This window comes from Triticum aestivum, chromosome 5A (assembly GCF_018294505.1).
Source record: "Triticum aestivum cultivar Chinese Spring chromosome 5A, IWGSC CS RefSeq v2.1, whole genome shotgun sequence".
Taxonomy (NCBI): domain Eukaryota; kingdom Viridiplantae; phylum Streptophyta; class Magnoliopsida; order Poales; family Poaceae; genus Triticum; species Triticum aestivum.
In genome coordinates this window covers 703,262,083-703,275,473 of record NC_057806.1, presented here as the reverse complement: position 1 = coordinate 703,275,473, position 13,391 = coordinate 703,262,083, and the positions used below count along the sequence as shown (strand labels likewise).

At 44.9% G+C, this 13,391-nt stretch overlaps 2 protein-coding genes and 1 non-coding gene across 3 annotated transcripts; 2 read left to right on the top strand and 1 right to left on the bottom strand.

Annotated features, from left to right (window-relative positions):
- The first annotated feature begins 4,295 nt into the window (after nucleotides 1-4,295).
- TRNAS-GCU (transfer RNA serine (anticodon GCU)) lies at nucleotides 4,296-4,377 on the top strand. Its single transcript has one exon. It is a non-coding gene; the product is annotated as a tRNA-Ser (tRNA).
- Nucleotides 4,378-6,210: 1,833 nt separating this feature from the next.
- Nucleotides 6,211-8,499, top strand: LOC123106152 (arsenate reductase 2.2). The gene is made up of 3 exons (XM_044528371.1): nucleotides 6,211-6,394; nucleotides 6,498-6,636; nucleotides 8,062-8,499. Exons 1-3 carry the CDS (start codon nucleotides 6,219-6,221, stop codon nucleotides 8,230-8,232), a joined length of 486 nt encoding a protein of 161 aa, XP_044384306.1. The 5' UTR covers nucleotides 6,211-6,218; the 3' UTR covers nucleotides 8,233-8,499.
- Nucleotides 8,500-9,035: 536 nt separating this feature from the next.
- On the bottom strand, nucleotides 9,036-11,848 carry LOC123106151 (probable glucuronosyltransferase Os03g0107900). Its single transcript, XM_044528370.1, has 3 exons — nucleotides 11,108-11,848; nucleotides 10,422-10,666; nucleotides 9,036-10,031 (listed from the first exon to the last, which is right to left on the bottom strand). Exons 1-3 carry the CDS (start codon nucleotides 11,696-11,698, stop codon nucleotides 9,554-9,556), a joined length of 1,314 nt encoding a protein of 437 aa, XP_044384305.1. The 5' UTR covers nucleotides 11,699-11,848; the 3' UTR covers nucleotides 9,036-9,553.
- Between the last annotated feature and the right edge of the window lie 1,543 nt (nucleotides 11,849-13,391).

Sequence of the window (13,391 nt, the reverse complement as noted above, 5' to 3'; positions counted from 1 at the left end):
CTTGCTGATCTTTTGTCCCGAGCCTAATGAATTACATGAGTACTCGTGAGATCTGCTTGTTTAACTCGTTCTATAAACAATCTTAACTTAAAGCTTGGCTCGACTCGTTATTCTTCGAGTTCAAGTCGATTCGAGCCGAGTCACGAGCTACTCGTTTAGCTCGCGAGCTTCGAGCTTTTTTTCCAGCCCTACCCAAAAACACACAGAAATAGAAAAATTCCCAAGGATGCGCCAGCACACGACACATGGTGATGCCTGGGTGCACCACTTGGCCCAAATTCAGTGTGGTAGGAGTATGTGGTATGTGCTATTGTTTATTTGTTTTTTGTTGCCTTTTCATCCAAAAAACCGCTTTTATTTTTTGGAGCTGAATATTTTTAAAACTGTTAAAAAACTGGAAATATATATTTTAGAAAATAGTTTGGTGTGTATTATATAAAAAAGTTATGTACATATTAAAAAACAGTTCTCCGTATATTAAAAAAATGTTAAGTGTGTATTAAAAAGTGTTCATCATATAATTAATAATGTTCAAAATATATTATAAAATGTTCAATGTATATAGCATAAATATTCATTGTATATTACAAGAAAATATTCAGTGTATATTTAAAAATGTCCATCATATACTAAAAACAATTCACCATATACTAAAAAACAAGTTCACTGTATATTATGAAACCTATATAAAACAAGAAGTGTGAAAAAATAAAAATAAAACTCAATATACAAAAATAAAACTGAAACAAAAATGTACACACACACACAAAATAAACATAAAAAGAAAACAACCGAAAAAACAAAACAACGAAAAAGGCTGGTCCGTCTGCAGGCTAGCTTGAGCAAAGCCTATACTATATGCAGGCCATGGGCGGCATATAGGAATATCCCAGGACGCACACTGTCGGCCTGCTGCTGCAGCTCCGGTGCATCTTATAGCTGGCCAAACGGGCTGGATCAAACAGGCCAGCCCGCGAGCACGCCGGCACGGCCCGCTATGGGCCAGGCATGGCACGGGCTAAACAGGCCGTGCCCGGCACGCGGCACGCCTTGGGCCGTGCCTGGGCCTAGAGCCTGGGCATGTGGGCCAGCAAGCACGACCCGTTTAATTTTTTATATAATTTTCAGATTTTTTAAATATATTTATACCTAAAATATAGCCTAATAGGCCTAAAAACAGCCCAACAGGCTAAATATGTGCAGCCCAGCGTGCTAAATGGGCCATCGGGCCGGCCTGTTTACTAATTAGGCTGTGCCTGGGCCAAGAAGCAGCGCCCGTGGGCCGGCACGGCACGGCCCGGCTATTAATCGTGCCATGGCGGGCCGTGTCGGGCCAGGCACGATTAGCACAGGTCAGGCCGTGCCGTGCCGGGTCAGCCTGTTTGGCCAGGTATGGTGCATCTGACTGTTGAAGTCGCAGCAGGTTGCCTCCCTTCCTCTGCCATCTATTGCTGAGGGGGCCCACCTCAGGGCCCCACTTGGTGGGCGTACCTTGGTTGGGATGCCGACATGATCGTCGTCATGGTCTTCCTAGTGATGCCTCGCATGCCATGTAGGATAGGATATGATATAAAGTAGGTTCGGATAGGGAAGCTGGATCCTCTCCAGAAGGCGGGTGCTTGAAGAGAAAAAATGTGGTCCGGTGACAAAAGCTGAAAATGTTAGAGTAAAAAGTAGAGATGCATATGTACTAGAGTCTTTATTTTCTATTTCTTAATTAGGTCCACTGGTGATAGTTTGCATTAGGGAGAAAAAATAAATGTAGGTGCCTTAAATTATTTTTTGTCATGGGGCATATGTAACCATATGCCACCATTATACATGCCCTGACATCTACGACTCCCCCGACTTTGACGGCGTTGTCAATCTTGCCTTCCACGGCCCTCAACCTCCGCTCAATGACTCGTTGATCAAGGCGATGCGACGTCAAGCTGCGGGTGATATAGACTACCCATCAAGTTGTTTTTTGTTGTGCGCGCTCGCTTTATTTGTGGTCTATGCTACACCGAATGAAGTGTCTATTGTTGTTCAAGGCGTGTGTATGCGGTTGGAGCAGGTGACTATGGAGATTTTATCCAACATGGATGACAACATAATCTCCGGATCGATTCATCACCTTCTTTGACATAGGCATATGAGTTTATTTTTTTCGGGTGACATAGGCATAAGAGTTGGTCTCATATGACTCTACTCTTGCCGATATGTCGGGTTTTTTTTATCAGATTGTTAGTGTTTGGCTACTTATATAATGGGAGTTTTTAAGGTACCTTTTTCGGTTTGCGACGAACTTACTAGGATGGTAAGAGGTTTTTATTGGGGAGCTGAGAGAGGCAAAAGGAAAGTTCATTGGCGTGCTTGGGATGAACTTATGCAACCAAAATGCAAAGGTGGGGCTGGTTTCCGTGATTTTTGTATCTTCAACCAAGCACTATTAGCTCGGCAAGCATGGAGACTGATTTCTAAACCAATAGTTTATGTGCACAAGTTTTGAAGGCCAGATATTATCCGGATGGTAAACATCAAGATACTGTGTTTGCTGGGAATGCATCTTCTTCATGGCAAGCTATTGCATATGGTCTTGACCTTCTTAAAAAAGGTCTGATCTGGAGGGTGGGAAACGGAAGGAGTATACGGGTGTGGCGTGATAATTGGATCCCACGACCCTTCTCATATAAACCCATAACAATTCAAGGAATGTGTAGAATCAGATTTGTCTCGGACTTGCTCAATGAGAATGGCTCCTAGAATCTTGCGCTGTTACAACAATATTTCCTTCCGGCGGATGTTGTAGAGATTTTGAATATTCGTGCGTCGCCACGGCTAGGAGATGACACGTTGGCTTGGGGTCCAGGAAAGTACGGCATGTTTTCTGTTAGGAGCGCTTATCAGTTCGGTTTTGAAGAGGCACATAGAAGCTCGTCTACTGGCTCAAGTTCGCGCCCAGATGGTCGGCGTTCTTGCTAGCAATTCATTTGGTCCACTGATGTACCCCCAAGTGTTCGGAACTTTGTTGGCGTGTGGCTACAGACTCTCTTCCGACTTGGAGAAACAAACATATTCAGGGCCTTCAAATAAATGATCTATGCCCGGTATGTGGAACTGAATCTGAGGACAGTTTTCATGCACTCTGCCGATGTACATTGTCAAGGGTTCTTTGGGATGTAATGGCAGAAGCTTGGTCATTGCCTTGTATAAGTACCATGCAAAATAATGGGAAAGAATGGTTACTACATGCTTTACAACCTCTTCCTGATATTGAGCGTTCAATGTTGCTTATGATGCTTTGGCGGGCGTGGCACATCCGTAACGAGGTGGTTCATCATAAACCGCCGCCCGCCCATGGAGGCCTCTAAGCATTTCTTGGTGAGCTATCTTGATTCAATCATTGGCATTAAGGTGGACCTTTTCTCTGAAACAAGTAAGGGAAAATCAGTTGTATCATGTGATAATTTTGCTGCCCAGCCACATGCGATAATAAAAGAAAATGGTCCTAAATGGAGTGCTCCCAAATCTGGATGGGTCAAGTTATCCACGGATGGGTCTTATGGTGATGACGGCTCAGCAGGTTCTAGTATGGTACTTCGAGATGACAAAGGTGCGATCATATTTTCTTCATGCAGGCAACTATTTTCATGTCGGGTTTCTCTCGAAGCGGAGCTGAGTGCTTGTATGGAAGGACTGTCGTTCGCAATACAGAGAAGTGACCTTCCAGTGGAGATAGAAATGGATTCAATCGTAGCTTTCAAGTTGATCCAGGCCAAGGAGATTGATAGATCGGTCTACTCGTCGCTTATTATGGAAATTAGGCACCTTATGTCTCTTCGTGATTCTTGTATTACTCATGTTGATCGTAGCCAAAATAAAGTTAGTGATAGCATAGCCAAATTTGCTCGTGTAGGAGGCAGAACCATGACTTGGATTGGTTCGGGTCCTTCGGATGCTATCGAGCTAGCTACGATTGATTGTATGAACTGCCTCAGTTGAGTAATATATTATTTCACTCGCAAAAAAAAAGATTGTTAGTGTTTGGCTCTGTGCATTTGAGTTATGCAAATGTCTGGTGTTGCTCAATCATGATTTGTATCCGCTTGTTGCTACATTTTAAGTTAATCAATGCGCCCTTTATCAATAAAATAAAACTCCCATATTTTCCCTGGAAAAAAAACCTATGTTTGTGTGGTGTATGTGTATTATTTCGAGCACACTGCGCCAACGCGTGTTTCTATACGAACAGCCGAATTTTTGCGTCGTTTTACTCTAGTAAAAACGGACGACACATTTTGTAGTCACCAAGTGACACTTTGGCCGAGTGGTTAAGGCGTGTGCCTGCTAAGTACATGGGGTTTCCCCGCGAGAGTTCGAATCTCTCAGGTGTCGATTCCTTTTTCCCCTTTTTTCATCTCTGGTAGATGGGCCGCGTGCCAGGCCGGATCATTCTCCATTTCCTCCCTTCAGCCCACAGATTTTTTTTCTTCACGTCAGCCCACGGATAATTCTCAGTCTATTCATCTACTGTTATGGTAGTACAAAAAACATCAAAAATAAAAATTACATTCAGGTTTGTAGATCACCTAACGACGACTACATCTAGGTCTGCTCTCCGGCTCAAAATACACTCGTACAAAGTATAAAAATCCAAAATGATAATATAATCTGATGCCTTTTTTGTCAATACATCGACGTGTGTTCTAAGCGTATGTAAAATTTCACCAACAAAAAGACATCCGGACCATGAAAATACAAAATTCAGGTATCAAAACATGACGTATGGAGCACTCATTTTTGTTTTTATTTTGAAGAGACCACCATGGATGCCGGGCGTTGGGGGGTATTTGTAGGTGAGGTACATTGTGCAGGTTCAATATTTTTATTAATTGGATACACTTATCCGCAATTTTTTTTGCATACACCATCATCTCTTGCTAGATGCAGCATCCCTTGCCCCCCGTCATCTCCAGCATCTGGAGGCGTGGAGAAAAAAAAGATAGCATGGCGACGTGGCACAATGAAGAGGCCTCGATTCAACGAGGATCGCGCGATCGGCCGAAGTTTCAGCCGGTCCGCCGGGTGCAAACGTTTACCTCTTGTTTATGGGTACAAAATGAATATTTTTTCTTCTCGCGGACATTTTGTTTAGTGCTTATCTTTTTTTCGTTTTCTGTTACACAGTTCTATTTTTGAAAGTCAGGTCGTTTTTTCATGATACACCCGGAAAAAAATTCATGACAAATACAAGGTTGTGACACACCTCTCATAACATTAAAATAGGCAAACATTTTGGGTTTGCAAGGCTGCCTTGCAAAAATAGTCAAATATTGATTCCATTAGCACTAAATTATGTTTAGTTTTGATTCTCAATGTAGAACTAACCAGATGCATGAAGAAGTATTTTGAGCGGTTTTCTCATGCTGGGCATTCAGGTCCCAAAAACCAAAACCAAATCGAATCGTATTGTCAGGTAATTCGGGTTCAACTCCGGTTCATATTTTTCTTGTTATTCGGGTTTCGGGTGTTGTTCGGAATTCCATCTCTTGTTGTCCGAATAAACCACAATAACCGAAATTATTAGAAGTCACGCATCTCACCTCACAAAACCAGCCCAACCCACTTAAGAAAACATCTCGAACCCTAGCCATGTAGACACTATTCCTACTTCCCAACAGCCTCCACCCATTGCGCATCTCACTCACACTCGCATAGTTGCTTCCCACTTCATAGCCGCGTCCATCCCGAACTCTTGTGTGACATGCTGACCATTGTCATCGCCCATACCGCCATCACAGGACTGTGTCGTGTAGTCATCTCCCGTAGAGCCAATGTGCGTATGTGCCTTTGTTGTCGCTTGCGGCGCCCTTGCCCACCTCCGCCGTGACAGACGCCCGAGGCGGCCTCTCCTAAATTACTTTTCTACGTCGGCCAGAGGCATGACCTCGTCGGTGCTGTGAGCCCATTTTCTTCGCCCCCTTCTGTCACCGGCCTTCATCTATGCCATGTGCCCGCACACCTGCGCACTGTGCTGATAGTAGTCATCTGATTGCACATCAGTTTCTACGGGTAGCAAAAAAACCGAACCGACAAAACCGGTTAGTACGGGAGTTAATTCGATTCTTGTTTTTGAGAACCCGAATTTCCCCAAAATACCTAACCCAAGGAATACCCGAACGAGTACACTTCAACTAAATCGCTTAACCCTGAAATACACACATCCTCGGGGGGCTATGTGCAAACCGCGCCAGACGAAGAGGGGACAAGAATCTCCTCCCTCTCCGGCGAGGCCCCGACCCCGCTCCCCACGGCGGCCGGAGACGATGGCGAGGAAGGGCGTGTCGTACGTGACGGCGGCGCAGCTCGTGTCCATGGTCCGCGACCCCCGCGTCGCCATCATCGACGTCAGGTACGCACGCACGCGCCGATCCGCGCCCCATCTCCGTGACCGCGCCGGGGAGCACGAGCGAGAAGAGGCTACTAACGGTGGTGGCTGGTTGGGGTCTGTGCAGGGACGAGGAGCGGATCTGCGACGCGCACATCGCCGGGTCGCACCACTACGCCAGCGACGGCTTCGCGGACCGGCTGCCGGAGATCGCCGAGGCCACCAGGGCCAAGGAGACCCTCGTCTTCCACTGCGCCCTCAGCCAGGTCAGGCCCCTTCCTCCCTCCTTCAGCGTTCCTCTCTTCCAGCTCTTGATCTTTCGAATACCACTCGCTAAAGCAAGCAAACAATTAGCACCTTGGACCTTGGCACTAGTACAGTTGGTGCTTTCTGTAGATCTCAAAATGTTTCATGTGATGTAGCCTCTAATTTAATTGGAGATTCACAAGCCCGTTGGTAACATAAAGATCACGCCGGTATCATGGATTATGAGTTGATCAGGGTTTCAGGGTGGAAGCACAGATTACAGAGATGAATTGCCTCATTTGTGACGTCGATGTGATTCAGGACCCGTGATCATGTTTAATGATGGTGGTTATTTGTCTATACTATGTCCTGTGGAATTGATGGCTATCATTGGGAAATGCAAATACAACTGTTTATGTGTATAGTACATCAAGGCATCGACAAGATAGTTGAAATTGGATTCCATTTTTTTTACAGAATCAGACCACTGAATTTTTCATGAACATAGCCAGCGAGACAGTTTTTGTGCAGATGACGTAGCCATAGGACTTCCATTGTTATCGTTCTGTGGGTTTACATGTTTTTGTTATTCGCGATTGTATGAAGTCAGGGTCAGCTTTTTTCTGTACCCTTGCAATCGGTATTTGATCTCTAGGCCCGTGGTGAGGACTCGGGACATCTTTATATGCTTAGGCGTTGTCTGAATCAGTACTTCTAACATAAACCATGGCTTTATCGTCTAGGAAGAGCTATTGCTTAATTCTACTGCTAGTTCCCTGGGACCATTCTCTGAGTTTATATGGTTTACTTTATAGATTATAGAACTGATAAATTGTAATTTGTACCTTTTGCCTTGGTAAAGTAGCTTTGGTAGCAGCTGTTCTATCTATGTGTACAAAACAGGAAGACGTCAATGGGGTGGTTGAAGCTGTCTTATGTTATGTTTTCAGAATCAGACCATTGAAGATTTCGTGAACATTGCCAGCGAGACAGTTTTTTTTCCAGATGCCGTAGCCATAGGACTTCCATTGTTTTCTTTTTGTGGTTCTACATGTTATTTGTATTCACGATTGTCTGATATCAGTGTCAGTGTTCTTCTATGCCGTTGCAATCTTCGCGTGCTCTCTAGGCCTGTGGTCAGGACATCTTTATATGCTTAGGTTTTGTCTGAATGGCTACATCAATTATAAACCATGGACCGTTTGAAAATTAAATTAAATTAAAACCTTGGATTTATCTTCTAGCGAGAACTATAAATTGTCATTTGTGATGTTTGTTTTGGTAAATATGCTTGGCTTTGGTAGCAGCTATGTTCCCATGTGCTTACTTTCCTCCTACATTTGTTTTCTATACCACCTGTGTTCTTTTATCACATAGTTATCTCTCAGATTGAGTTGAGGTTATCGCCACTGGCTCTTTTTGTAACCTGTCCGTTTAAACTGCAGGTGCGCGGTCCATCTTGTGCAAGAATGTTTCTGGACTATTTATCAGAGGCCAAGGAAGAGTCAGCGGTGAAGAGCATCACGGTCCTCGAGCTTGGATTCAACGGATGGGAGCTTTCAGGGAGAGCTGTTTGCCGCTGCAAGGATGCTCCTTGCAAGGGTGTATGCTCTTGAAGTCTTCAGTGTAAACAAACATGATGCATTTCTCAATTGCAGAGGATGCTGCTCCGCACGTTACCAAGACGATCACTATCTACAGGCTAGCCATCCGTAGTTGATTACTTCTATAGCACAGATTAAAATGGCATATCTCAATTGGATGCACCAGCAACAACCCTATGTGGATCAATCAATCCATACATCCATTGAATAGCAGGCGCTTCATGGCATGTAAACTAGATACAAACCTTATTGGCGATTATTGAGAATGTTTTGCTTTCACAGATGGGCATCCGCATCCTGTCTTTGAGCTGAAGTTCTATCATCTCTATGTTCTCCGTAATGGCCAATATGCATGCTTGGCTGCTTGTTTCTTGTGGGGTTTTTTTTAATGGCAAAACTAATATCTGCAGCATCACTTTGTTGCGGTGACTCTTTGCTGATTCATATGCATAGCGTGATTTTCTAATGAAGCTTCCGTTTGTATATCATTCTGATTTGGCGAAGTCTAGATATTCAATAGGTAAGTTTATTCAGACAAGTTTTTTCTTTTCTTTTGCTGCTCTGTGTGTTTCAGCAGAAATGAAATGATCGGTTCTGCTAGCATAGAAACCAATCTGATGCGAATATTTAAGGCTTGAAATACAACAAATTCTAAAGCTGGAGAATGAATAATCCTTTTTATCTTCCTGTTATTTGTGCTGAATTAGCTACATTACTGGAATTTGCAAAGAATAATGCTAATCTTTGATCATGATGCTAATTTGATCATCAACTCCTGTTGGTTTTATCAGATAGTGACAGAAACTGGAGCCATCTTTTTCCTTTTTCCTGAACATAACTGAAACAGAAGCACCTCTTCTATACAACAAGATTGCACATATGGTACATGGAAGTATGACAGCCGAACAACTCTACAGGTACATCTAGGAAACGTTTTCACAGACACCCCTCTGTAATACAATCTTTAATCACCAGCAAACCACCTAAATATCAGCCTCTTCACAACACCAATAAGAGAAACCACCTAAATGAATCAAATTAATTTTCTGTACAGAGATTGCCACTTTGTCAGCCCATGACTGCCTCTGTTGGTACACTATATACAGACTCGCAAACTGTCAGCTTCACCATCAAAAATTGGGATGGAATGTCAGGAACTGATCTTCTGAACTTCTGGCGAGAAAAATACATGACCACCGGTAGTGCTCATGCTCAACAAGTGATTTTGTTGGCTCGGCAGAGACTGTAAGTTGCAGCTGCTGTCACACAGATGCAGCAGAGTAGATGTCAGAAACCGCCAAAAGGTCCTTGGCGGTTGGCTTTACCTGGTTCTTCACCTCCTCGATGATCCGACATGACTCCTTCTCCTTCTCTGAGACCGGTCTAGCAACGCTTCAAGCTCCCTCAACACTTGCCATGTGGCATCTCCCTCTTGCAATGGCCGGTTGAACACCAGCGCCTTCCGCTTCACAGGATCCCACAAGTTCTTCTGTATCACACTTAAGTTCGTTGCCACAACATGATCCAGCACCGTCTCAAGACTGGCGACATCCTTCTCGGCCACCTGTAATGAGATGTCTTGCCACCGGAGGACGGAAGGGAATGGCAGGCGTATATCATCGGCAATTATGACAGGAACACAGCCGAGCAGGACTGATTCCACAAGCCGAGGGCTCCATGGTGCCCAGCCCAGCGGGCAGAGGCAGAACAGAGAACGAGCCATCTCTGATCGGTAGTCATCGTATCGCTTCCTCTTAAGGTAGAACTTGCTATTACGACCATACCGTTTTAGTAGCTCAGTCCTCACCTTCCTGTTGCAAGGAAAAGGTAAGAACCAGTAAATTGCAAGTATATGAAATAATGGAGTTAAATGTAATTCACTGTTTGTTATCCTGCTAGCCTTATATGTACAATTATTGATGAAATTATGACAATTATGGATGAGTCCTTGCCTAACCTAGGCAGCTAAACTATTTCATTTTTTATAATTTAGAACTATTTCATAACAGGCTATTTAGGTTAGCCACGTGGAGTGGGTAGAGATCTCAAACAAATGGGTCAATCAGATAGCATCGAGTTTCTGAGAAGGCAGAACTAAAGTGAGACAGAACCTTAGAAAACCTCAAAACCAGTCCCCTTCCTACTACTTATGGGATAATTGGTAGATGAAGCAACTTAAGAAAAGTGTGGCATATGCTTACTTGCTGTAGAAGCGGCCACTGATATTCTTGGGATGGACCTCCATCTTGCCCCGGAAGAAGGCAAAGATGTCCCTTCGCGCCTTCTCCGGCTCCGGTAGCTCGAGGGCCACCTCCGGGGGCACATGTGGGGGGATAACCACATGCTCTGCCTCCTGGCACACGTGAGGGCCGTGCACACCGAATGTCTGTAGCAGGATTGACCTCTTGAGGAACTCCGGTATGCCATCCGCGATGGCCACATCCTCCTGAGCAAAACAAACCGAAACTTTAGTGCAACTGAGTAGTTCCCTTAAATCTCTTATGGGTTGGGGAACCGCATTGAAGTAAATTCGATGCGAACCTAGTTCCATCATGACAAGTTGACAACAACCATGAATTTAAATGGTTGGATAAGTAGCTTCCATAAGTACGCGGACAGTTGGCTATACTGAAATTCGGCATAGCACAAGAGAAATTCTGATAATTAAGCTACAAATTGGTCAATTTGACAGCAAGAACTATTGATTGAACTCGGCTCACTCGGTTCCTTGCCATGAACAACACGTATGCCATTTCGGAACCAAGAAGACGCAGCTGCTAACTTCCACGGTTCCACCTTGGAAACCCCCGTTTGGACGCAAGAACCGGAGGCAGGCACCTAACCCGCACGCAACCACCCACCATGGGGACGAACGATCAGGACTCACCATGGGGTGGAAGCAGGCGCCGAAGTCGTGGGAGGCGACGAAGACGTGGTCGGCGCCGGCGGAGCGGTTCCAGTAGGGCATCTCCCGGCGGACGAGCGCGACGGCGTCGGCCAGCAGCCCGCGCGCGTGCGAGAGGGACGGGAACCCGTTGGCCGTGGAGAAGTTGCAGGAGACGTAGACGGGCACGAAGAAGAGGTCGGCGTCCTCGGGGCGGGCGGCGGCGGGGCCGGACAGCAGCGCGTCGTGCAGCGTGACCTCGGCCGCGAAGAGGTGGCGCGCGCACCGCGGGTCGGCGGCGGCCCAGTCGCGGTTGAAGCGGGAGGGGAGGTCGTAGACGTAGATCCGGACGGGGGGCTTGGAGGTTGTCGCGGCCGTGGTGGCGGTGGCGAGGGCGCGGGGCTTGGTGTTGCGGAGGAGGACGGCGGGGCGGAGGAGCGGGGAGGCGGCCGGCGGGGCGGCGGAGAGGAAGAGGCAGACGGAGAGCGCGAACCAGACGAGCAGCAGCCACGCGGAGTGCCTCCGGAGCGTGCCGGCGAGGCCGGGCGGAGATCTCCGGGCCGTCGCCGGCGCGGGGAGCTTCGGATCTCTCATGGCGGAGCTGCTTTGCTCCGGCGGAGGGGAGGGGAGGGGAAAGACACCGCGGCGCGTGGGTTTGGTGGGTTGACTTGAGCTGGAAAAAGCTCTCGTTTTTCCGTCCGTCTCCCCCACCTTGTTTTTGGCAAGTGGCTTTGCTGGATGGGGCAGATGGGCTGTCTAACAAGTTTAGAAGGTGTTCTTCACTTAATGCATTTTATTTATTGATCATGATTAACTCAACAATCAACAAGGTTTCTTTGGCAAGTGCCTTTTGTTGGTGATTAGTAGGTATCAATCCCTCGCAACTGCCGAATCTAAAGTAGCTCTCCTAATCCTTACTAGTTGTATGCCCGTGCGTTGCCACGGCTTAAAAAAACATTGTAATCCACAACATTGCACATGCGGCTTATAAGTGTGTTGCCAGAAATATCATCTTCTACTCCCCCCGTTTCAAATTATTCGTCACAGAAGTGGATGTATCTAGAACTAAAATACATCCAGATACATCAATTTCTATGACGAGTAATTCGGAACGGAGGGAGTACTTAATAATATAACACAATCCATGTGACTCATATTCAAATCACCATGACTCAACTTGATAAGTCTACCTTCATACTATTGCTTTGTGCTCCACAAGGAAGACAAACAAAGGGCCTTTTTTCCACCCAACTTTGACATATATCTTCTCCATCCAGCTTGGATAAAAAATATTACTCTATCCTAATTTACATGGCATGCATGCATTTCAAAATTCAACTTTTCCCATCAAATTCATCAGCTGAACATGGATTATGTTACAAAAAATCACCAAATTCGTATTCAAGAAAAGTTTCCAATGGTATAATTGTGTGCCAGATAGCTCATATATTACTGAATAAATTAGTAGCCACAGCATCACACTAAATGTTTTTTTCAAAATTCAAATTTGTGAAAACATGTTCTCTTCCTTCTTGCATCCCGTCTCAGCTTTGCTAAGAGTTTCGGTGTTGTAATTGCCATGCGATAAAAGCCTCGTTTCAATATGAGGAACCTTAAACTTTTGGTTTTCTCTCTATGTATAAGAAGGCAACAATTAATCTATATATGATTAGTACTTAAGCATGAATCCCCATCTTATGAAGGAAAAAATCATAGTACCTTCACATATCTGATCCGGAATACAAGGATGCTTACGATCAACTCCCATGGCTAAATGTAATATGGATTAATAAAAACTTGGGAAAGGACTGCAAAAAACACGTTATATGCTCCTCCACTAAGAGCGATAGAGTGCATGGAGGACAAAATTGCAAAGACATGATAATATCATTCGTTGACACAAAAACACATACAAGGAAGCAACAACAAAAAGGATAATTTATGACTTTCACCCAGGCACAGATTCTTCATAATATTTGTAGCACCTCAATAATGAAAATTTAGGGGGTAGAATAGAAGTTGAAGGCATGATCACAACCTGAAATAGATGACACAATAATCGATAAAAATATTCAATTTGAGGTTCAACACTTCAATGATGCATTAACTAAATAAATGTTGCTAGAAGCAGACCATACGTTCAGGTAAAGATGAATGTTCTGGTACTTGGATTCAAGAAGATGCATACTTAAATTGGAAGCACTTCCAAAACTTCCTTCGGTGTCTTCTTTCTATCATTATGTAGCATGAGTCTCTACTATATTAGCCCAACAGAACTGCTAAAGTT